Source organism: Lissotriton helveticus, chromosome 1_1 (genome assembly GCF_964261635.1).
Source record: "Lissotriton helveticus chromosome 1_1, aLisHel1.1, whole genome shotgun sequence".
Taxonomy (NCBI): Eukaryota; Metazoa; Chordata; class Amphibia; order Caudata; family Salamandridae; genus Lissotriton; species Lissotriton helveticus.
In genome coordinates, this window is record NC_136057.1 from 1372115777 (window position 1) to 1372138968 (window position 23192).

At 47.2% G+C, this 23192-nt stretch overlaps 1 protein-coding gene across 8 annotated transcripts in view; it reads left to right on the top strand.

Moving 5' to 3' along the window:
- PLA2G6 (phospholipase A2 group VI) overlaps positions 1 to 23192 on the top strand; it is a 593695-nt gene that overhangs the window by 246192 nt on the left and 324311 nt on the right. For 6 of the 8 annotated variants that reach the window (XM_078683792.1, XM_078683782.1, XM_078683788.1 and 3 more), the window contains one exon: positions 20158 to 20377. In XM_078683792.1, coding sequence (XP_078539918.1) covers positions 20169 to 20377 — 209 coding nt within the window. In that variant the 5' untranslated portion in view covers positions 20158 to 20168. Of the gene's footprint in view, positions 1 to 20099; positions 20378 to 23192 lie in introns of all 8 variants that reach the window. The other 2 variants (XM_078683798.1, XM_078683803.1) reach the window with 1 other exon arrangement.

Consider the following 23192-nt stretch of genomic DNA (forward strand, 5'->3'; position numbering starts at 1 on the left):
AGTAGATGGGGTATATGGGGATGATGAACTGGAGTAGTTGCAGTCCTAAGGACGTTGACAGGGTCTGGCGTGGTTCTGTAGTGAGGAAGGTGAGAAAGGGTAGTCCTAAGGGATGTGTTTGGTTACTATTGTTAGTTCGTATGCATATCTGCTATAACTGATCTTCTTGGGTCAGTTTATGTTCACCGTGCTGATAGGGAAGGAGGTATATGCCATAGGTAGATTCTGAATATTGGACATGTGCCCGTTCTCCAGTATCGCTCTACATTTCTGGGCCATTTTGCTGACCCCAATTTTAGCTGGCTAAAGAAATCTGTATACTTTATCCCTTCTAACCAATGGTGAAGTGCTTGTGCTCCCCCTTTATTTTCAAATCTATTTTTGAATAAATTGAAGACAAGGGAAATCACACATATATGAGATATACAGAAATTTCACAAAACAAGAAGTTAAGACCCAGGTTCATCACTAATAGGGAAATACATCAATAAAGTATTGTAAGACAAAGCCAATACATGTTAATATAAACCCAAATCTAAAAGAGGGGGAAAAGCTGAAAAGAGAAGGAGAGTAGTGTGTTGTGTCCCTAGCAGAGAATATCTTAATACACTGCTCCCATCAAAGAGGCCGCAATGCACAGCACTGCAAGAGATATATGTGGGTCCATTGCTAACAAAGGGGTTGGATGGTTAAAGTCCGGCTATGTTTATGTAATAATGTACACATGAATTTTCCTCTAAATGTACTTATAATCAGGTATGGAATATAGTAGGGTATATCTCAAACTTCTAACAAATAAGGGGATACACAAACTCCCGGCTGGGGGGATCAGGGAAGAAATGATGTGTTGGAACGTGCCTTGATGCTGGGGGGAGTTGGGGACGCTTAGGGGAGGGTGGGGGGAAGGCTTCTTCTATTAGTCCGACATCACTGGAGATACCGGCTGTCGACCTCTGAAATAGGGCTCAAGAGCGTCGTCAAATAGTTGTAAAGTTCGTAGTCGAAGGGGAACCAAGCGAGAATGTTCAATCCTGGAGAAATAGTGTATTAGTGGTTGCCAGGTGCGAGTGAACTTGGCATCAATGTGATCGTTTATACTAGGGCAAGACCACCAAATATGGTTAAAGTCACCTCTGTCCCTCTGACATCTGCAGCATATCAGGGGAAAGTTTGGTACCATCTGTTGTATAGGAGTTGGGGTAAAGTACCTTCACGTCATGACCCTATATGCCGATTCACATTGTGGGGTGCTATGGTATATTTTTGGGATGTCTTGCCATTGACGATGCCAGCTCTCTGAGAAGATTTCTTCACCTAGGTCCAAATTCCATTGTGGTTGATGTGTGGGTCAAGGGTCGCTGTGATTGCTGTAAAATGGTGTAGGTGTGAGAAATTAGACCCTTCTAACCCTCAAATTTGCGGACTAAGGACTCAAAGGCTGTGAGTTGCTTAGTTGCGCCTTGAACATAGGCATGGGAGAGTAGCCAGTGACGAATTTGATAATATTGCATCCGAGCCCCCTCAGTAAGGTGAAATGCTTTTTTGCATTGATCAAATGTAAGAAATGTATTGCCCCGGAATAGGTCTTGAATTATACGACATTCGCCGTCTGTCCATGCACTAAAAGATCAAGCTTGCAGCGCAGGAGGGAATATGGGGTTGTGGGCTATGGGTGTGTTAGGAGAAGGGAATGAGGTCAGGGTAGAGAGCTTGCCAGTTCATCCCATATTTCTAGGAGCGTTTTTGTGGGGGTAGCTATGTAAGCGATACGGGACGGGTCCCACAAGGGTCTGCAGGAAACCGCCCGGCCCATGTGGAACCAATGTTTTTCACTCTCGCGAACTACCCATTCAGATACATATCGAAGGTGACAGGCCCAATAGTACTCTAGGAGATTAGTACATGCAAGACCACCACTATCCTGCGGTAGCATCAAAGTCTTATTGGAAAAGCGTGGATGGGACTTTCCCCAAATAAAATTGGTAAAGTCCTGTTGAAGAGGCAGGATGTCAATTTGCGGTTTAGGGGTGGGATAATAAGTATAGTATCTTTGGGAGAAGCAATATTTTAACAGTGTTAATACGTCCTAATCATGCCAGAGGGAGGCCTCGCCACCTGCGCAACTCTTCCCGCATAGCGCCTCTATATCTAGGCCAGTTGGCTGAAGTCCAGGTTGTGAACTTTGGAGTCAGATCTAATCGCAAAAATCATATCGACTTGTCGGACCATTTCAATGAGATCAGATTTTGTAAGTCCTGGACCTCCGAGACCGGAAGGGTGAGATTGAGGGCATGAGATTTACCTAAATTGATCCGGAATCCCGACGCTCCCTCAAAAGACAGCAAAAGCGTGGCTAGCGCTGAGAGAGAAGAGGACGGGTGGATAGAGAGAGAAGGAGGTCATCTGCGAAGAGAGAGAGATTTACCGGTCATAACCCCCCAGAGGAATGCCCAGGATTGCAGGTTCGCAACTGATCGCAATTGCCAAAGCTTCTACCACTAAGGCGAACAAGAGATGGGATAGCAGGCATCCTTGCCTGGTGCTGCGATAGATCGGGATGGGAGCAGAGAGACGTCCGTCAAGGCTAATGTGTGTAGAAGGGTTGCGTATAAGAAGCCATCAACCTGGAAACCATAATGGGGCCCAACCGCACCTTCCGTAGGACCTCCTTGAGTAAGCGCCAGTCCAACCTATCAAAGGCTTTCTCAGTGTCCAGGTACACCAGGCAGGCAGGTATGCACCTATAATGTGCTTTTTCAACAAGATGGGCTATCCGACGGATGTTGTCCGTCCCTTGGCGGTGGCGAATGAACTCAACCTGATCTGGATCTATAAGGCCCGGGAGATAAGGCTCCAGGCGGTTCGCTAAGATCTTAGTAAAGGTCTTCACATCTGTATTTAAAAGGGCGATGGAACGGTGCGATGTAGGCTGGGAAGGGTCTTTTCCCGGCTTTGGAACGAGAACTATTTCTGCTTCAAACATGGTTGGAGCAAGGCCTGTGGTGTCTGTGAAGCTATTAAAAAGCTGCAACAGGTGTTCTCGAAACTGCGGATAAAAAACACTATAGGAGGCCATCGAGACCCGGCGTCTTCCCCATCCGGAGTTGTTTCAGGGCTTTAGCTATTTCTTCATGTGAGATAAGTTCTTCCATCAGTTTCATGTGATGGGTAATGATAGAGTCCCAAGGACAAGAATCGAGAAATTCCCTAATTGCCTCAAAGAGCAGGGTACATTCGCATAGAGTTCTCTGTAGAAATTTAAGAGGGTTACGCTCTTGTCAGGTTCCAATATGGCCCATGTACAATCTGGGCGTCTAAGTTTGGCGATGTGTGCTCTCGTAGTCTGAGCCCGGAGGCGTCGCGCTAGGCATGCCCCAACCTTGTCCCCCGTGTAGAATCTCTGTTTAAGGGCGAGCAAAAGTCGTTGCGCCTTATTAGTGCGGTGTAAGCGTAATTGACCCCGGAGTTCGGCTAGTAGATTGTTGATGATCCTTTCGTTCTAAGGTTTTGATGTCTGCTGAGAAGGAGGTATCCAGTAAGTGGGCTCACAGACTCTGGCTATCGATCTGGATGTTATAACATGTTATAACACCGCGAATGGTGGCCTTAAAGGCGTTCCATCTGACAGTTTCGGAGGTATCAGTGAGGTTATTTGTAGTGAAAAAGGCCTCAATCTCTTTTCGAATATCTGCCACATCAACAGGATTGTGAAGGACCTGTGGAGGTGACCTCCATCTCGGTTGCATACCTGTTTGGGGTTTGGGAGGTCGTAAAGATATCGAGATGTGGGCATGGTCAGATAGAGAAATGTCGGACAGCTCAGCGACAACTAGTGAGTGCAGTAAGGACAAAGAAAGAAAATAGTAGTCAATGAGAGAGTATGATCGATGTGCATGAGAAAAGAATGAAAAGTCTTTGGAGTCAGGGTGCAAATACCTCTATGCGTCAACTAATCGTAAGTCTGTGATGACATTCTTAAGTGCTGTGGACATGGCTCCAGAGCTTTGATGTTCTTGTGCAGTGCAATCCCATTTTGGGTTCTGTACCAGGTTAAAGTCCCCCCCCCTCACCCCCAAGAATTGTTGCTGTTGTGGCTGGATGTAAAAGATCGCTTAAGTGTGAGCGTAGGAATGCATCTTGATTTTGATTAGGAGCGTAGATGTTTATGAGAGTCGGGGGCAGCTTACCCCAGGATATTTGTATTTTTAAAAACCTCTTGTCTTTATCTTTCGTAGCCTTAGGAGACATCCCCTTTCGACTGGCCTTAAGCAATATGGCCATCCCTCCAGTTTTAGAAAAGGAGCAGACCCAGTATTGAGTAGGATACTTGGGGTGGGACATAAGTCGAGTGTCGGAGGAAAGCAAGTGGGTCTCTTAAAGAAAGATGACATCAGGGTCCTGCTGGAGAAGGTATCGCCAAACTTGATGTCTCTTATTGGGAGAGTTGAGACCCTTAACGTTTAGTGAGAGGAATTTAAAAGGGTTGGTCATAGTAAGTCTGAAGAGGTGAATTGCATCCTGAGACCATTAAATAAATACTGTGGGGATCCATCCTCCCACCCCAAAACATCAGAACAGAGCATAATGACTAGAAGCCCATCCGAAACAGTTGAAAGAGCAAAAATACCTCCCAGCAACAGCCAGAGTGCCAAGGCTATATCTGCCCACGCCCCAGCTGCAGGGCATCTAGGAAAGAGGGACATGGGGAGAAAGAAGGGAGGAAGGCAAAACACTCAACTGAAGGTGGCCAACGGGGCCTAACGAGGTCAGAGTCTAGCAGGAACAGCCCAACGTCCATGGGACAGGCCAGTCTGAAGAAGTCACTCTCCAACGGGACCCTGAAAGTGGGGGCGGGGGGGATGGCACTAGCAAGTTAGTTTGTGGGTCCCCGCATTCAGTGACCTGTGGTGATACAAGAAAAACGAAGAAGTCATCCTCCACCGGGTCACCTCCAAGGAAGCCAGAGCCACAACAAGCGATGGCGGTGACCAAAGACTCGCCCCCACAATGACTATGATCTTGGGACTGATTATGTTTTTCTCGCAGGGGATCAGCCCCCTTCAGGACAAAGGAGAAGCAAGGACGATTTTGTAGAGAGTTTACACCGATTTGCTCTAATTCCAGATCACAGAATTAGATTTGAAAAGCATAAGGAATTGGAAACACCAAAGCCGAGTTAGTCCTGATGATCCGGTGAGCGAGATTGCGGGGAGGATTCACTTAAAGACCGGATGCGACTGATGATCTCCTGTTTGGCCTGTGAGGACGCTCCTGGAGGCGTCGCTTGTACTTAGGCGGCATGATAGTAGCCCATTTCGGACGCAAGGGTCCTCCTGGATGGCCCGGCGGGGAAAGGGGGTCATCATACTCAGAGTCCAGCGGGAACTTCAAGAGCTGTTTTGCTTTCCCAGTTAAATATCAAGACAAAGGGGTGACCCCACTGGTACTTAATGTTGAGGTCACAAAGCTTGTCCGTGACTGGTTTGAAGTGTTTGCTCCTCCTTAGCGTGGCCGGGGCTAGGACTTGAAAGATCTGGATTGAAAGACCATTGTAGGAGAGGATTTTGGCCCCATGGATTTCTTTTAGGATTGGTTCTTTTTCTGCAAAGAAGTGGACCCGTGTAAGTATGTCCGGGATGAAATCGGGCGATTTCTGAGGCCTGGGACTCGATGGGCTCTATCGAGCACAGGAGGGGAGTCTTCCTCATTCTCTCGAATTGCCTGAAGAAGATCTGCCGTGAAGGCCATGATGTCCTTGCCTTTTGCTCCCTGGCGGACTCCTCTGATACGGAGATTGCTACGCCTACTTAGATTTTCACGGTCCTCCTGTTTTAGCTGTAGGTTAATGTTTTAGTCCTCCAGTTCCGCGATCCGTCGCTACAGGCTCTCCTGGTCCTCTGACCTAGTATTCATGGTGCATTCAAGGTCATCCACCGCCCGCCAATCTCTGTGATCTCCTGCCGGATTTCCGGTAGCCCCACTTAGAAGCCTTGCTTGAGAGATCCGATTTCATCCTTGATCTCTTGGAGGAATGGTGTCATGAAGGCCTGCTTGATCGGTGTATCAGAGAGGGCCTTTTCTGGTGCAGAGTCCAAAGAGACGAAGGCAGCCTTTTGTTGTAGATTGGTTTTGGACCATAAGGACATTACCGGGTTGTCTCTGGACAAGGTAGAGTCTGAGTCCTTGCTGGCTTTATTTTTGGGAGGCATGGCTAATTATTGTTCTGTGACAGCATCCCAGGCATTCAAAATAGGGTGCCCCCCCAGAGTTTGAAGATTTCACGGTAAGTGATGTAACAAGAGCAAATATAGATAGAGTTGTAAAAGCCAGACCCAGCTGGAGGCGAAGAGAACGACGGAGAGCGGTATAAATGCGACCACCAATCCAGCCGCCACCGACCAGGCCCCACTTAAGGGGGATCACACTATTCCCGGCGATGTTAGGCGCTCTGTATTACCTCAAATCTTTTCCCGCTAATCCGGACGATCACAAGGGAGTGTAGCAGTAGTCCCAACTCCCGCCGTCTTCCCACAGTGCTCCCAGCTTATTTAATGGGGCCGGAGATACCTAGTGGGGCCAGCCTTTGGGCCATAGATCTCTGCACATTGCTCCCATAATTCACCCTGGATAAGTTCTGTTAGGGGGCAGACTCAAGATGCGGCTCTCAACAAGCGGGCCCAACAGTTACACATCACCACCAACATGTGCCATTGGGCTCATATGGCCGTGTGTTGGGGGATCTCGACTAAGTATCCACTCCGCGGGGGGCCCAGTCCCCAACTGGCGCCTGTGACTGAGATCAAAGCTTCTTCACGGTACCGTGGTGTTGAGGCCCTACAGACAGGAGACAGACGTCATCGAAGGATCCCACAACCACCACCTCACACTGTAGGTCTCGGGGCCCCGAGTAGCAGCGGGGACTCCTCACCTTCAACAGAGGTCCCTCCGGTGTCCCCAATCCAAGCGAGACCTACAGTGTCGGCCAGATTGCGCTGTTGGGGCCAAGCGGCCAGAAAGCAGACAGGGCAGTCGACTTGCGTAGGACCCTGGCCAACTGTGCCACTGGATTCAAGCTAGCCTCATGATGAGGTGTGAAACCCAGAAACCGATCCAGAGATCCTTGTTTCCGGTCCAGGGAGGACCTGGCCTGGACTGTTCCCATGAGGAACAGGATCAATACTGATTTGCATATGGCTGGGTCCAAACTGGGGTGGCATAGTGAGCAAAATAATGATGGATTAAACCCAGATCTGTGACTGGGGGTGAGTGGTTGAAACGTTTTAGCACTCTAACCATCCTTTTGCTGTGTTTGCTGTGTTTTAGTTTCTCCAAGGTGTTGGCCACACCCTGCATAAACAGGGAATTAAGGGCAAACATCTCCACCTCCAGAAGTTGTCATAGATTCAGTGACAGTTTTGCATTGTATTAGTTTGTAAGATACCTAATTGACTTCTAAAACTGTGAAGTTTTGGAATTGTCTGGCCAGTGCTGAGTACCACATCAGCTAAACAATCTAAGTCGCACAGACTGTTTGAACAGAGGTGAAAGAGCACTCTTTCTGTTCCTATGCATTTTAATACGGGGGTTGTAGACCCCTACTGCTCCTTGTGTCTTATATTTCTTTCTTGCTTGTCAGACAGAGCGGGTGGCGGAGAAGCATGTCCCGGCATAATGGGCAGTAGAATAGGAGAATGGCAGATATCCCGTTTTCTGGAATATTATAATGAGACAAATGGAAATAGAGGACATTTAACCTGTAATTTGTTCTGGAGGATGTGCAGTGAGCACAGGAGAGAAAATGAAGTGCTTCTCGGAGGGTAGTGTCAGGTGCTAGATATCGGTAAGGTTGTACACTTTCCAACATCTCTCAGTATTGTTCTATCCCTGTCATTATGCCTACTAAGTGTGATGGATGGATCCTGAAAAAGTTCAGTGGCCATGATCCAGTCGCCAGCAGGCATGCATTGCCAAATTCAGTAAGCATACTAGATAGATGAGATACACAAGTCCTCTTCCTGTCGTTAGGTGCATACAGTGTGACTCCCGGCGGGGTCTCCTGCTGGGGTAGGGTCGAGGTCTCTGGGCTCAGGTGGGCGCTGTCCGCCGGGACGTACCAGGCCCGGATGCGTATAGGGAGCAGTTGGTCCGGGCCGGTCGCCCGCCGTCCCCTGGACGGGGGCAGCGCGGGATGGGGGTCAAGAGTTGGGGCTCGGAGCACGGGGACTGCAGACTGGACGTCATTATGTATGCAGCAAGCCCAACAGGGATGAACAGCGAGAACAAGGGAACATGCCAGCAGGACCACTAACCAACTGGGCCGAGGCGTCACCATGGTACCATTGACAGCAACAATTCTTGACCACTTAGCCCATCTGTCACTTTCACCCCCACATTTACAACACCCCCTCGCACTCCAACACCATTACATCTCCGCCTTGACTTCGCACCTGCACCTTGACCCTTTTAATCTGTCCCGATACTCTCACACTTTGACCTCTAACCCTGCATAGTAATTCAGGCACCTGTGTCCCTGTGCTGAGATCTCACTACACTTCCACCCATGCTTTTACTCCCTTGCTCTCGGCCCCCTGATCAGTACTTTCTTGCACCCCTCTAACCTTCCGCTCCTGAGTTCACCCTTGAACTCAGGCCTCCTCGCCCTGTGCTGTGATCCTTTCACCTTTGCCCTTGACCCGTGCGCTCATCACTGTTCACCCTGCACTTTGACATCTTGCCTGCTAGTCCTCCTGTCTCCCGTATTAGCCCCTTCCGGTCTCGTATGTTTACTCTCCGCTCAGCTCCTTGCGGATTCCTCAGCTCCTGTCATTCCTCCAATGCCACCTGGCAGCCTCTCCCCGCTGAGTCTGTGTCCCTCTCTCCCGTTGCCCCGTACACCCTCCTTCCTTGTGGTTGACACCCGGCCTCTCCCCATCTCTGAATGGCAATCTCGCCTGTTCTTTGGTGTCTCTCAGTCTCTCCCAGCAGTCTCCCCTCTGGCAGCCTCTCTCTCCCTGAGCTCTCCTGGTCTCAGGTCAGTGGTCCGGCATCCCACCTCCTGGAGACCTCTCTGGACACACGGCACAGAGGCAGGTGGCGTGAAGGGCCAGGAAGTTAATAATCAAAGGAGTGGGGCTCTGGTGGGCCTGTGTCCACCCCCCTCAGAGCGTTCCTTAGCGAAGCAGGAAGTTGGAGGGTCCATGTTGATCACACCTTTCATCCAAGAGAAGCAGGAACGGGTGCCGCTGACCCGAATGCTCTGAGCAAGCTTAAAAACAGAGATAAAACTCTTTAAAGAGCGCCTAAATTGAAAAAGCATCCAAAGCGCTTCTATACACCGCGGCATATAAAAACAAACACAGCAATCTAAGCATGTTACAGTTATAATAATCTTATACAAACTGTTTTCAGGGCACGGTCAGATAGAACGACGCGCACACAAACTCGGCCTGGAGCGCAGAACAGCCTTGAGAGAGACGCGGGAGGGCAGGATCGTGACGCCGTGAGCGTGCACGTTGGCGTTCCCTGCAGCTCGTGCCGGCGCGTCTCTCGCGTTTCTGTGTCCGGCTCGCTTGTCTCTTGGGTATGGAGTGCGGAGAAGGGGCATTACCTCATGTGCCCCTTAAAGAAACCACAGAATGTTAATGTCATCTCAGCCTATGCAGCTTCGAGTGGACCCTACGGCGTTATGCTCGCTTTGAGCCCAGCAAGGTGCCTCGGGCCAGTGAAACGCCAGGTTCCAGCGCCAACGCAGCCTCTTGGAAGGTGAGGGATATCAGCGGTAGAGGATATATGGCAATAGAAACTTGGTTTGCATTTTTCATTAAATTCTGCATCGTTGTGTGCCTTTTAAAAGGTGGCATACATGCAGAACCCTTTTGAGAGCATGGTTAGAACGCTTCAGACGCAAAGCCCCAGTGACAGCTAGAGCTTGACCTTCAGTGAGGAGAGTGACTGTGAGTGGAAGTTAATTTGTAAAAGAAAAAGTGCTGGGGGCTCAACGTCTTGCTCAGAAACCCGTGGCCGAACCTATTTAAGACCTAGGGTTCGGGTGAATACCGAGGCTGCTTAGCCTCGATTCCGCCTCTTTATTACACCACGGCCAGTTTATCTCAGTGGTTGGTGCAGGCTCTGTTAAATCCCTGCTTTCCTCCAATTACTGTTTTTTCCGTCCTTGTCTTCTTCATTCCGTCCCATCTTGTGTGGGTTTCTTGCTCTTGCTCAAAATTTAATGAATACAATCGTAAGCGCATTGTTGAACAAGTCGGCCTGGAGCGCAGAACAGCCTTGGAAGAGACGCGGGAGGGCAGGAGCGTGACGCCGTGAGCATGCACGCTGGCATTCCCTGCGGCTCGTGCCGGGCCGCCAAAGCTACAACAAGCTGTTCACTGTTCCTGGGAAGCGCGTTCACAGACCGGAGTCTGCTCGTGCACCGGTCTGTACCACTTGGAAGGCAACAGAACCACAATAAGTCTCGCTAGCGACAGCGCTGCGCGCTGCAACGCCAGGTGAGACCTAAAAATTAGGATGATTACAACATCCTCCCTTAGCAAGGAACAGATATGGGAAAGTAAACGTGTGGCAATAGTGAAGTATACATGTCGGCGTTGATTGTTTTCTCAGCCCAGCAGTCAGTCTGACACTGGTGAAGCACTCCATTCACCTTTCAGAGGGGAGTCCATCTTGATCTGTTATATGAAGAGCTTTGGGGTACAATGGCTTATCCATGGCTTTGGAATCATAAGAGTCTAGGAAGTGTTGTCTGGTTCCGTTCACCCCAGTTTCATATCTATGATAATGCTCATTGGGGATGGGTAAGGAGACCAAATTTGATGTCCCTTTGTTGTAGGTGGAGACGGAAATCATGTCTGTTGAGTAACCTGCAGCAGCAAAGATAGAGTGGCCATTGAGGATAAGAGGAGTCCTGTTCTTTTTCACCACCAAGAGTAGAGCCCAGGCATGTTGGTGCCTGAAGGAGCAAGCAGTTGTGAGTTCGGCCCTGGATCTGACCCTGTGTGTCCACTGGAATTCCAAAGGCTTCTTGAATTGAACATGTATTATACAGGGATGCACCAATGACTGTAAAACAGATACATCCTCTTTATCCCTCTGTTCCCGAAACCTATAAAAATGGACGTTGTTGCTCTAAGATCGATCTTTCTGTCCAATTGTGGTGGAGAAGTCCGATCTCCTGGCCCTAGTCCAGTATTCTGCATCATCCAGCCCTTTCTCAGCCGAGTCGGGCAATGTTTTTGTGAATGAACGTAAATTCAATGGATATTTTTGCAACCTCAAATCCATCGTTCCAAAACAATTCTATGTTATTTCTTTCCTAATGGCTTTCAGTGATGTCATGCATTTTCATTTTGTTGGTAAAGCCAAAGGTTTACAACTTTGTAAGACTTCAGTAAAGAGCAGCTGATAATCCGGAAGTGTAGTGCCAGGAACGTCCCCTACATAATATAACAGCAATTTTCCCTGCCCTAAGTGCCTGACTCCATGGGAATATTGTATAGGCCTCAGTGTGGTATTCTGTGGCTGTTTCTCAGCAAAGTCAGTCAATGTTTTTGTGAATGTGAATATTGTATCCTGCCTTTTATTTTGGTCATGGCATCACACTAATCTAGCGTTTATACAGAGTTCTAAGCTTGACCCTGACAATGTGAGGCACAGAGCATGTCCTGTGATCTGGATGGGCGTGCAAAGTATGCTATTAGAGTTGGCAGAGGGTACTGTCCTTGTCATGAATGTAGCACATATAGTGGTAAAGGCAGCGTACAATATTTTTTGATTTATAGTGTGAACAGACATTTTTATCTGTGCCAGTGATAGTGGCCCTCTGACTACTCTTGTATAAAGTTCTGCTGTTATGTATAGCCCGAAACCCTGTGCTGACATTTTGTGTATGACAAGTGTGTGTTCAGTGAGCCTGTGATACGTGTGTCTGTGTCTGTCCGTGCGTGCGTGTGTGTGTCTGTCCGTGCTTGTATGTTTGTGTCTGCCCGTGCGTGTGTGCGTGTGTGTCTGTCCGTGCGTGTGTGTCTGTCCGTGCGTGTGTGTGTCTGTCCGTGCGTGTGTCTGTCTGTGCGTGCGTGTGTGTGTGTGTGTGTGTGTCTGTCTGTCCGTCCGTGTGTGTCTGTCTGTCCGTGCATGTATGTATGTGTGTGTGTGTGTGTGTGTGTGTGTCTGTCCGTCCACACCACTGGGATCTATTTTTGATGCTCCTGGCTTAGCATGGCACAAGATGGAGGATGATGATAGCTTCCACAGAGAGTGGACGTTTATTGCCTATATTCCTGTGGCTGCATAGTGGCATGTCTGATACTGAAAGGAAGTAGATGGAGACATGGCTACCTTTAGGAATTACAAAGGGGCCTGCTGATTAGCTCTTCCTAAGTCGTGCCGTTTGATGGATGGAAGGATTGAATGGTTGGAAGGTCCTTTTTTTGTGGTTCAAGTAGAGGATATTTCTTGTTATGTCTACCCTTTTGTCTTTTCCTGATTATTGCTTTGGAAAAATGGATTACGACCAGGTTCATATATATCACACATCATTGTGCTATTGTGATGGGTACTCCTGCTTGTGGACAGCCCTGATGATACCTGCTGTGAGAAGCATATCTTTACAAAATGACTTTGTCTGGATAGCAGCCTGAGAGAGGCATTTGTAAAATAACCACCCCAAATTGATTCTACACTTTGAGACAGTGGTTCCACATCCCCTTTCTAGAAAATGTGTATAAAAATAGGACCCAAGTACCATATTTTATTTTAGTTTCTGGTTCTTTTTTTTTTTTATATATTTCTTTTTATTGAAACAAGGCATTCAAGTGCATTGAACAGGGGTTAGACATTTTCACATATCATTACATCAGATCATAGATTCTCGGGGGGATATGAAAGATCAGGGGGAAGGGGGGAGGGGGGAGGGGGGAGGGACGAGGTACCGCTACAGACAAGGGTCACTGGGATGCAGGTATGTCCAAAAGAGGGTCAATCGGTGGTACACAAATCTCACCCCTGTATCGATTCCACAGCCCCCACACAGTCACCCTCTTACGGGGTCGACCTCTGGCCAGGTACGTTCTTCTCACGAAACCTACACCAGTCCATGCTCTCTTTCCAGTCCTCAAGCGTGGGCGACCTCCCGGAGCCCCATTTCTGTGCTATATTCCTTTTCGCTACCATTGCCCCAAGAGTGGCCCACTTGGTCTGTTGAGATCCATGGGTTCCCAGACATTGAGTATACATCTCCTCGCCTCTGGCAACAATGGCACCCCCAACACCTCTCGCATCACATCATGTATCGCGCCCCAGTAATCCACCATATAGCTACACTCCCAGATGATATGAAGGAACGTACCCATCTGCCCACATCCTCGTCTGCATAAATCATCTTCTGAGAGGCCCATCCGAACCAGGCGTGGACCTGTGACATACACTCTGTGCAATAGTTTCAACTGGACTAGCCTTAATCGCGTCGGAATCGCTACCTCTTTCGGGGACGACACAGCTGTCTGCCAGTCCTCATCATCCAGTTCGATACCATCCCTCATCCATTTGCCCCTCAACTCTACAAGGAGATCTGCTCTATGGTTGATCAACTTTTTATAGATGAGGGAGATAGTGCTATCCGGCAAATGCCCATCCAATATTCTATCTTCCAACGGCGAGGCCTCAGGCAGCTCCTCCCCTGCCGGTACTGCCGACTGCAGCGCATGCCGAACCTGCACATAGCGGAAATACTCCGCTTCGTTCAACTCAAACTCAGTTAGTAATTCAGCGAACGTCTTAATCCTGCCCTTGACCCAAATATCTCCAATTGTGGCAATCCCTATCAAGTCCAATCTATCAAAACCTTTCGTGTTCCACAGTTTCCCGAGTCTGTCCAAGTCAAATAGCGGAGTGGCCAGCGTTAGGCGGCCTCTCCACCCTAAAGAGCTAGTGGCGTCATGCCATATCCGCACCGTCCCGTCAAATTTTTCGCCGCTGATTTGGCATATAAAGCTCTACTATAGTTTCCATCCGGGAGCAGCCATCTGTCCATAGCATATCCAGGATCAGAGCCTGGCCCATAAGTACCCTGGTTTATAGCTGCCAATTGAGAGGCCCAATAATACCTTCTGATGTCAGGGAGGGCGATACCACCGTCATACCACGGTAACGGTATTCTGAAGGGCGTACAGAAAGCGAGGTAGGGACATCATCTTAAAAAGGGCCGCCCTTCCCAACAGGGAGAGAGGCAACTTCGTCCAATGATTTGCATCACTTTTCAACCTAACCAAAGGGGGGAAGGAGGTTTTGTTTGTATCGGACTGCGGGATCCAATGAGATAAAGATTCCCAGATATCTGAACCCATCTGCAGCGATTTGAATCGGGCAATTTCGTGGAGGAATCGGAGCATCGCTGCTCGTTTCTGGTTCTTTTTGACTGAGGGAATGCTCCGCAGAGTTCTTAAGCAGCTATTATATAGCCAGGGCTGGAATGTGCCTGCCAGCTAGTCTCCCAGAGGTGAGGGACACCTGAACTAGATCATGTGAACTGTAGTGCCTAGATATCACCAGGGTGGGGGTAGGACAATAGAAAGGGAAAGTGTAGAACCACCTGAAGAATGTGAGCAAAATATCGACCCTGTATTTTTGAGCATAATTGCATTATGTAGAATTTAGTTCTCTTGTGTAATTAAATTACTTGCTTCTACTAAAAGACAAGCACAGACCTGGACATTGAAACCTTTAAGTCTGTTGGTTGATTGAATTCTGAGTTCACGCCCACACACTTCCTCCCTGAGAATTCATGGACTGGTCGCTGTTGCTACCTTGAGAGTCCAGTGTGGAAAGGTTTGTACTTAGCTGAGTTTGCAGAGTCATAGTAGGATGGACCCCAGGGCACCAGTGCAAACTACCTCAACCACCACAGTTGGGGACCAATAACCCTTGTTTTCCCAATGCCTCCCCCACTGCCTGAACGAGGGTGTGAGGAACGTATGTATTACTTTTTAGCAGATTTTAAAGAAAAGTCCAAAACCACTGGTGTGTTTACCCTATAGTAGTGGGAAAAGTTATTCTCACAGTCACGGTGTACATGCACCAAGGTCGTCTTGTCTTTCTGGGGGTCTAAGCCGTCATGCAATGGCAGTATGCTGTTAAACACAGCCAATTAGTGATAAAATGTGTCCTGAGTGAGAGAGATGCTGCCACACGTGATTGCTTCCGGAAAGGTTGAGTTATGGGCAGACAACACCAAAGTACAGTGTGGACAATTCTGAGGAAAGTGCCTGGTGTAATGGCACATGCAGCTGTCCAGTGTCACGGGGCCTGAGTAGGATGCTGTTGTGGCCTCCAGTTGAGAACCTGAAGATATGTAGTTGTCTTTGCAGCTGCCTGCCAGTCACCATACCTCAAAGTCCAAGTACAGATATCAGATTATGGTTATTGGAGTCACACAGCAGAGCTTGAGAACAGTGATATAGCCACTATGCTCTTACGTCATTTTAGCCCTGTCCTCAGGCAACCTTTTTATATATATATATCAAAACAACAAAAAAGAGGAGGGTAGAGGATATGGATAGAACCTACCTCCTGTGAATCTATACATAAACAATAAAGTTCTATCCTTATTCGTTTGTGATTATTTATGTTTTTTTTATATATATGTTTGTATGTTCGTGGTGTGTTTGTTAGTAGCTAACCTCCAAATGTGGGGAAAGCACTATGTGTTTTTAAAATACCCCTCACACACTATGAATCCCATAGTGTCATGCTTCATCATGGGGGTCTTCCCGTCCCTCTACGGGGCCGGGCGTGCTACGACCTACGACTACGCGGGAGCACTTGATTATGTGAAAATAGACTATGTGTGTGAGGGGCATCATCACTTCCCCAGTTTGGGTTACCAGACATAGTTGTGCAGCTTTTGGGATGGTCACGGATTTTACTGAAGGTTGAATTAGCCCTCACTGCACCTAGAAGGTTTGCCTGGTCATGTCGCAGGGGTTCAGGTTCCACTGGTCGTGCTAGTGCTACAGGTCAGCTGGCAGGACCTGGGGAACGTTCGCCCGATATAGGGGCTGTCAAGTCTACCCACTCGGCCATCTGTGGATCTATTGTGTTGTATCCTTGAGCTTAGCCAATATGTCTCACCTTTGGGACCTTATAAGTATTTAGCCATAGAGCACATTATCCTGGGAGGTACAACATCTACTGTTACTCCAAGTGCCATAAACTTCCTGTTGGACACTAGCAAGTGAGTCCATCAAACAGAAAAACATGCGAAAATGCACATATTAAAAATCTCCAACTGGAACAAGTGGATACGAAGAGACACCTACAATCAGCTTAATTATGCTAGTGAAAACACATCGAATCAGCGGATGGGCATTACAACTGTGATGGTCTCCTCTTTTTTAAGTAAAAAGTGTGGACTTCATACTGAAGAACTGGAGACACCTGCAGAAACCCTTGCATTGTACATTTAAATCACTCAACAAGCCCATTCACTAAAATACCTAGGGTTCGCTGCAGAGCACGTTGAATGTCCAAATCACTTCCTTTCATGGTGATTCGGGGCATAAGAGACAACATACGCATGGTATGTGAGCTTGAACAATGTATTGGTGTGCAAGTATTGTTATTGAGAATATCTGTTGCAAGCTTCATCTTCCAAACCCTGCTTTGGTATTTGAATAATTCTTCAGGTTGAAGGCTTGATTGGTACCTGCGGCCTACAAAGGAAGTTTTCCCAGTCCAACTACACCAGTGCTGGCCCCACTCATTGATGGGAACCAGCAGTCAGCATGTGAAGGATCAGAGCTGGATCACAAACGTTTGTGTATTTTCAAGTTTATGAGCAGGTTAATTTTCACTGCTGTGGGTAAAAGCAGCTTGGTTCTGCTAATTCCTTCCCTGACTTCTCAGAGGCAGGTCTGCTTGCTGAGCCACTCTTGGTTACTCAGCGAGTTTGTTTCATTTTGCAACATTTCTTCTGTCAGCCTGTTAATCTTTAAATGCATGATGACAAGCAGGTAGATAAGATTCTTTCTGTTTCTCTTGCTATGCTAGTGCAGTATATTGCAAGCGTCTTGAGGTGTGCTACAGGGTGTGAACATTTTGAAGGGCAGCCATTAAACAAATATAAGCCTGCAGAGTGGCCCCAGCTCTACCCCGCCCCCTGATCCGGGGGCCAGGCCATTGTTTAGCAAGAGAAATGAAACTGATTCACTGAGCAACCAGGAGTGACTCAGTGAGCTGGCCTACCTCTGACGTCTCTGGAAAGTTACAGAAGGAATTAGCAGACTGAGCAGCTTTTACCATCACAGAATCTCTGAGAACAATGGTGATATAGCGGCCCGGCTCTACCCCTCCCCCTCCTCTAATGGCTGCACCCACAGAGCCCGAGAGGCAACAACAAAGCAGCAGAGTGTCCTCTATGAACAGCAGGCAACATTTGGCCCTGAATTTCCCTGATCCCATTAAAGGGCTCAGTGAGGTTGGTGCCTTTTTTTTTAACTAAAAACTATACAGAACAATTAGTGCTCCGATCTGTAGAACGCGAGTTTCTTGAGCTGCTGCAGGATGTGAGCATCTTAAAGGGCAGCCATTAAAACAAGCAGTGCCGTGTGCCAGCCAGCGGCAAGGAGAGTGCGGAAAGAAAAAGTATTGCAGTTAAAGAAAACATATGGCCCATGTCGAGAGGATCCATGTAGCAGGGACAATCTGCAGGGTGGCAACAAAGCACCCACAAGGAGAAACAAATGGACACTATTTACCAATGAAAACTATGGAGTTAGTAAAGGCAGACCAAGCAACCAATGAAAAGCGCTGGGCGCGTGGCGGGCGTGTTCAAAAGTTAGACGGAATACAGCATTACCTCGCAGAGCAGCGCGCATGCGCTGCCTCTAGGCTCAACCTAAAAAGAGCTTGTTCTTTGTTACTACCACACTCCTCCTCCAAGTAGTAATGCTACAGTCTATGGACCATGGCTTGCACTCAAATGACTGTTTGGATGTGTAATGGTTTTTGATCAGGGCAGATCTGTCTCTAGCTCACCTTGCTCTACTAGCTGCATAGTTATTTTATTTTCTTCTTTGCTGAATGAGAACTGGGTCAGGGGGCGCCAAGCACCAGTTGGGTTCCACTGGCTAGCATCCAAAGGTAGCCAAACATCATGGCCACCAGAGTGCAGCGAGGTTTCCAGTGTGGTGCATTGCAATACATCTTTAAGATATTGTGGTTTGCCAGTGACACCTCACAGATCTTCTCCATCCTGATCCTAAAGTCTTAATGAGAGTTCACAGCATCAGTTCTACGTCTCCATTGATGTGTGGCCTCCCTGAGGTGATCTTCCAGCAGTGTATGCTTAGGGACATGATGTTGTTCTGAAATTCTGCCTTTTGGAAGGGTGGGGCAATGTCAGTCTTAATGATGGCAGACAGTCTAAACGTGCTTCATTTCTTTTTCATGTTTGGGTCTACCTATTTGAATGCTGCTGACCGCTTAACATGCAGATAGAGAATTTTGTATTAACGTCTGTCACAACCAGCAAGTGTTTTCTGTCTTGAAGCATCCCAAAGTCGGACTGGTATTTTGCTATCCTGCTGTGCATCCATCTTTGGTGATTGCGAGGGCCAACCTTTCTTGTATTCTTGTTGCTAACTGCCTTCCCCTACTACTTACCCAATAGGTTTCCATCTCTGGGAATTAGGGGCCCGATGTAGGTAGCCCTTTACCGATCGGAATCGGCCGAAAATACCGATTTTCGGCCGTTTCCGATCGGTAAAGGGCCATGGAGATGTAGGGGCACATTTTCGGTAATTTTACCGATTCGTTATCATTACCGAATAGGTAAATTTACCGAGTCGGTAATATTTACCGATTCGGTAATGATAACGATTCGGTAAAATTACCGAAAATGTGATGTAGGTAGCCTATGTTCCGGCTGCACATGGCTTACAGAATCGGTATTTTACCATGGAATACAAATCCATGGTAAAAAAACGATTCCTGTGTACATGCACATCTGTGCATGTACACATGTGCCATGTGACAGACAGACGTGCCCTTAGGGCATGTCTGTGTGCCACATTGCACACATGGCCGTTTTGGGGGTGTTAGAGGGTGTCAAAGTGACACCCCCTGCACCCTTGTGAATTCCTTAAATACCGATTGGGTAAATACCGAATCGGTAATGCCTAATCATTCCTATGGGCTTCAAAGCCCATAGGAAAGAATGGGCATTACCGATTCGGTATTTACCCAAACGGTAATTAATGAATTGTTAAGGATTCGGTAACGAATCCAGATGTTGGGACCTACATCCCATTTACCGATTTTAAAATACCGTATCGGTAAGATTCGGTATTTCAAAATCGGTAAATGGGATTTACCTACATCGGGCCCTTGATCCTTTCCCTCAACCTAGCTTCACTCTTTGCTGCACTTTGGTGGCCTTGGTGTGCCAGATGAACCAAATGAAGTATGTCCCCATCCATGGTACTGATTTGCTGCAGACCTTTCACAGTTTCTTAAGCTCCTCTTCGACCAGCTGTTGCAGGTGAAGAGCCACCTGATCGACTGTGATGTCTATGTGCAGCTTAGTAGGTGGTGCTTTCAGGCATCCAGGCCCTCAGAACAGATGGTTGAAGCCTTTCAATAACTGATGGATTTCTAGGCAATGCATACTATGGGCCTATTGAATCAACTCAGTTTCTTTGGCTGTTGTGCAGCTGATCAGGGGGTTCCTACCCCAAACTGGTCATAAAGAACTTAACAGGGGTGATTTTGCCATAGTTTCCTTTTTTTTCTGAATGTGCTGGCTAGGGCAGATTTGCAAAGATTCAGGTGTTTGCAGGTATTCGCTTGGGGCTTCAGTTGATTGTATTAGTCCCGGCTCATCACATTCACATAGGTCCCTTATGTGGATGAGTGCTGTGATGGTTAGCCTTTGCACTCTGACTTTACATGTTGGTTGACTTCTCTTTAGATTAGTGATGTCAATGGAAAGTGATGCATGTGCAAGAGTCCCGTCTGAGGAGGGCTCCAGATTTGTTCTCTGATACCTTTGCACCTGAAACTTTGACTGCGATAGTGTAAGCTTCTTTTAGATGTATTAGTTTCACTGTCTGCTAATGTACTTTTTGTGCCTTCTCTCTTTGTCTCCAGGTCTTGTGACAATGCAGTTTTTTGGGCAGCTGGTCAGTAAACTGAGCAGTGTCGGCAACCTTTTCTCAAACCCCTACCGGGTGCGGGAAGTGCCCCTGGCGGAGTATGCCTCCTTCTCTCCATGTAGGGAAGATGGACGGATCGTCCTTTACCACAATACAAGTGCTCGATCCTGGGATTGCCTCCTAGTCAGCCCTCAGCACCCGCAAAATGCTTTCCGGTAAGTGACACCTGCTTCTCTTTCAACATTTACTATGTATAACAGTCTTTTGTTTCTGTATTCTCCTTGGATCCCTAAAAGGAATGTCAGGGCTAAACCTAGAACTAAAGGAAATAAAAGCTAAGCAAGCTACTGTTTGAAAGTGGGTTATTAGTTGAGGCGGTAAGTACCCATCTCAAGTAATAATCACAATCCTTGTCACACTAAACCACTAACGTCACTAAATAAACAAAAATCAACCCTCTGTTAGCTATAGTGCTGAGCAGACAAGCTTAATTTAGAACCAATGTAAAAAGTATTTATGCAGTAATAAAACAGTAATAAAGTCAAAATGCAAAAAAAAGAAAAATCCCAAAAGGAATGATACAAATTGAGTGAAAGTTAGTAAAGAAAATGAAATCAAAATGGCAAAGATCCAATAAATGCATCCAGAGAAATGAAATCTAAATTTTTTCAGTAGAAATACCTCCAAGACGCACAAAGTGCCAATGATAGCCAATGGTCGTGGTAGAAAAGGGCATAGACGCAACTTGACGCTAACTGAGTTGGAGTGCAGGTCAAATATACTAACCAGTTTAGTCCTAGTCAAAGATTTTATGTTCTGGCTTTAGCCCTTTAAGTCTTCGTCCTCTGCACAAGTACACTTCTAAAGGCCTCCACCAGAGGTCCTCAGCTGACTCACAGGATGTCAGTCAGAGGCCTACAGGAGCATTCAGTCCAGGTTCAGTTAAGCCACTGGCCAGCTGGGCAGTTGCAGGAAAAGGCCTCTTGTAGCTTGTTTTGTCCCTGTAATTTTAACATGCGGCCAGCCTTATGACCCCTGGAGTCCATTTCTTTGTCCTGGGTATAAGAGGGAAGCACGTCCAGTCTTCCATGCTCTTCTCAGGTCCCAAACAGCAGGTTCAGTCCTCTCCTGATCTTCTACGGGTCCAGGAGTATTCTGAGGTGGTTGCTTGGAGATGCCACATTTATACCTGGCTCAAGCAGGTGGGCGAGAATGACCGCGGAGGACACCCTAACCAGTAATGTAATGGTTCTTAGGGCTAACCCTACTCGCTTTGGGCATTTTCAATATGGCTAAACTCTTTGGTCACGCTTAATGGTTTTCAAGTGAAGTGTAATTGTTTGGAATGTTTTATGGACAAGTGACCCAATAAACGTATTTTACCTACCTACCTTTGGCCACACTAAACTTGGGGTCTGAGGGGGAGGAGAGATGGAGGGGGAGAGTGTGCATGGGTGTGGCATACCATGCTAATCATAGTGTTCTTCTATATCTAGCTCTAAAATCCAGTTCTAGGTGGTCCATTTACCTACAGCAAACTCAGATACAGAAATTTTGTAGGACAAAGCTGAGCTTTCTGCAACCAGACAGTGGATACACACAAATTGTTTTGGCGTTCGGTTGCCCATCTTTGAAGAGTGCCCCCAATGTCATACGAAAATGACAGGATGGAACACTGTGATGTGATTAGGGGCACAGCTGTGATGGAGGGCGGTCTGTCTGGAGGGACAAAAGATTGGTGCAGGCCTCAGTGTTAGCTACATCTGCTTGTAACATAGTAGGACTCTTTGAAGTTAAGCAAGTCCTCTAGTCTAGCCCATATGCCATCCTGTCACAGGCACAACAGCACCTCACCAGACCCAAGGCATTTTGCTCCTGTCCTGGGAGCAAGTTCACACTTCATTCACACCCATTAAAATGCAAATTACATACTGGCAGAAGCGAGAGCAAAATGCAAATTTAGCTTTCAGGAACTTCCGGCAGGGCAGAGGTAACATTTAAAAAGTCATCTTCCAAAAATATTTTTTATAAATCTATCTTCACCAGTGAATTGGTCTTTCCACCTTTTGGTAGAGTCCATTCGGGTGGTATTCACCTACCTGAATGGGAGAAGATGCCAATAATGAAGCATGCCACAATTTGGTTGGTGAGGTGTCTCCTCTTATTATTTAAATAACCCTGTAGGTGATTTTGGTAGAACAGTAGGTAGGAACCCAACTGTCCATAAGCCCTCACAATTTGTGTATGATTAGGATTGTAAAAACCTCTCTCAAAAGAATGCTGTCACTTTTAATGTTTTGGAGCTCTCCATGTGTGGGCGTCTGTCCACGTGCATAAGCCTGCTCTATCACATATGTGTCAAAAGGCACAAGTAGTTCCTGCTCATTCCTTTCTCCAGGCTTGATTAGCTTCTCTAGAGTTTCAATTCTATTTCTTTTTTTTCCTGAAAGGAGAAATATTTTTTCGTATGAGCTCACCTCCCCCACTTAGAGCGGCTTCAAGTAGTGCGTCATATGTAAAAAGCAGACTGACCTTAAAAGAAACCTGTGTTTTTTGCCTTGGCAACCTCCATTCAGAATGTTCCTCTGTCATGTTTGCTGTAATTCCCCGGAAGATGCTGAGTAACCACCTCCTGTTGATGTCAGGGGCAGTTCTGAATGGTCTCAGTACTAGATAAGTGAATGGGAGGTATCACCTTTAGGTTGAGTGATTCAGCACAAGCTGTAGTGTAGTTCCTATATTCCCAATAGGCTCTGCGCATTGGAATAATATATCCTATAGATGTGACGTAGGACTTTTGTCTACTAGGTCGCTATTGAATATTGAAAAGGGGCGGCTTCCTTCGGCACATGCAGTAGCAGGGCTCGTCGGGCAAGTAGATAGTCGAACTGCTTCAAACCACCGTGTGTTTGCTATGGCAAGTGTGGGCATATTTATACCTTGACGGTACCGAGTTTGACGTAAAGTTGGACATAATAACGTCATCAAAGAGTCTCAGTTCTTTGAAAACTCCATGAGTTCTTGGACAAG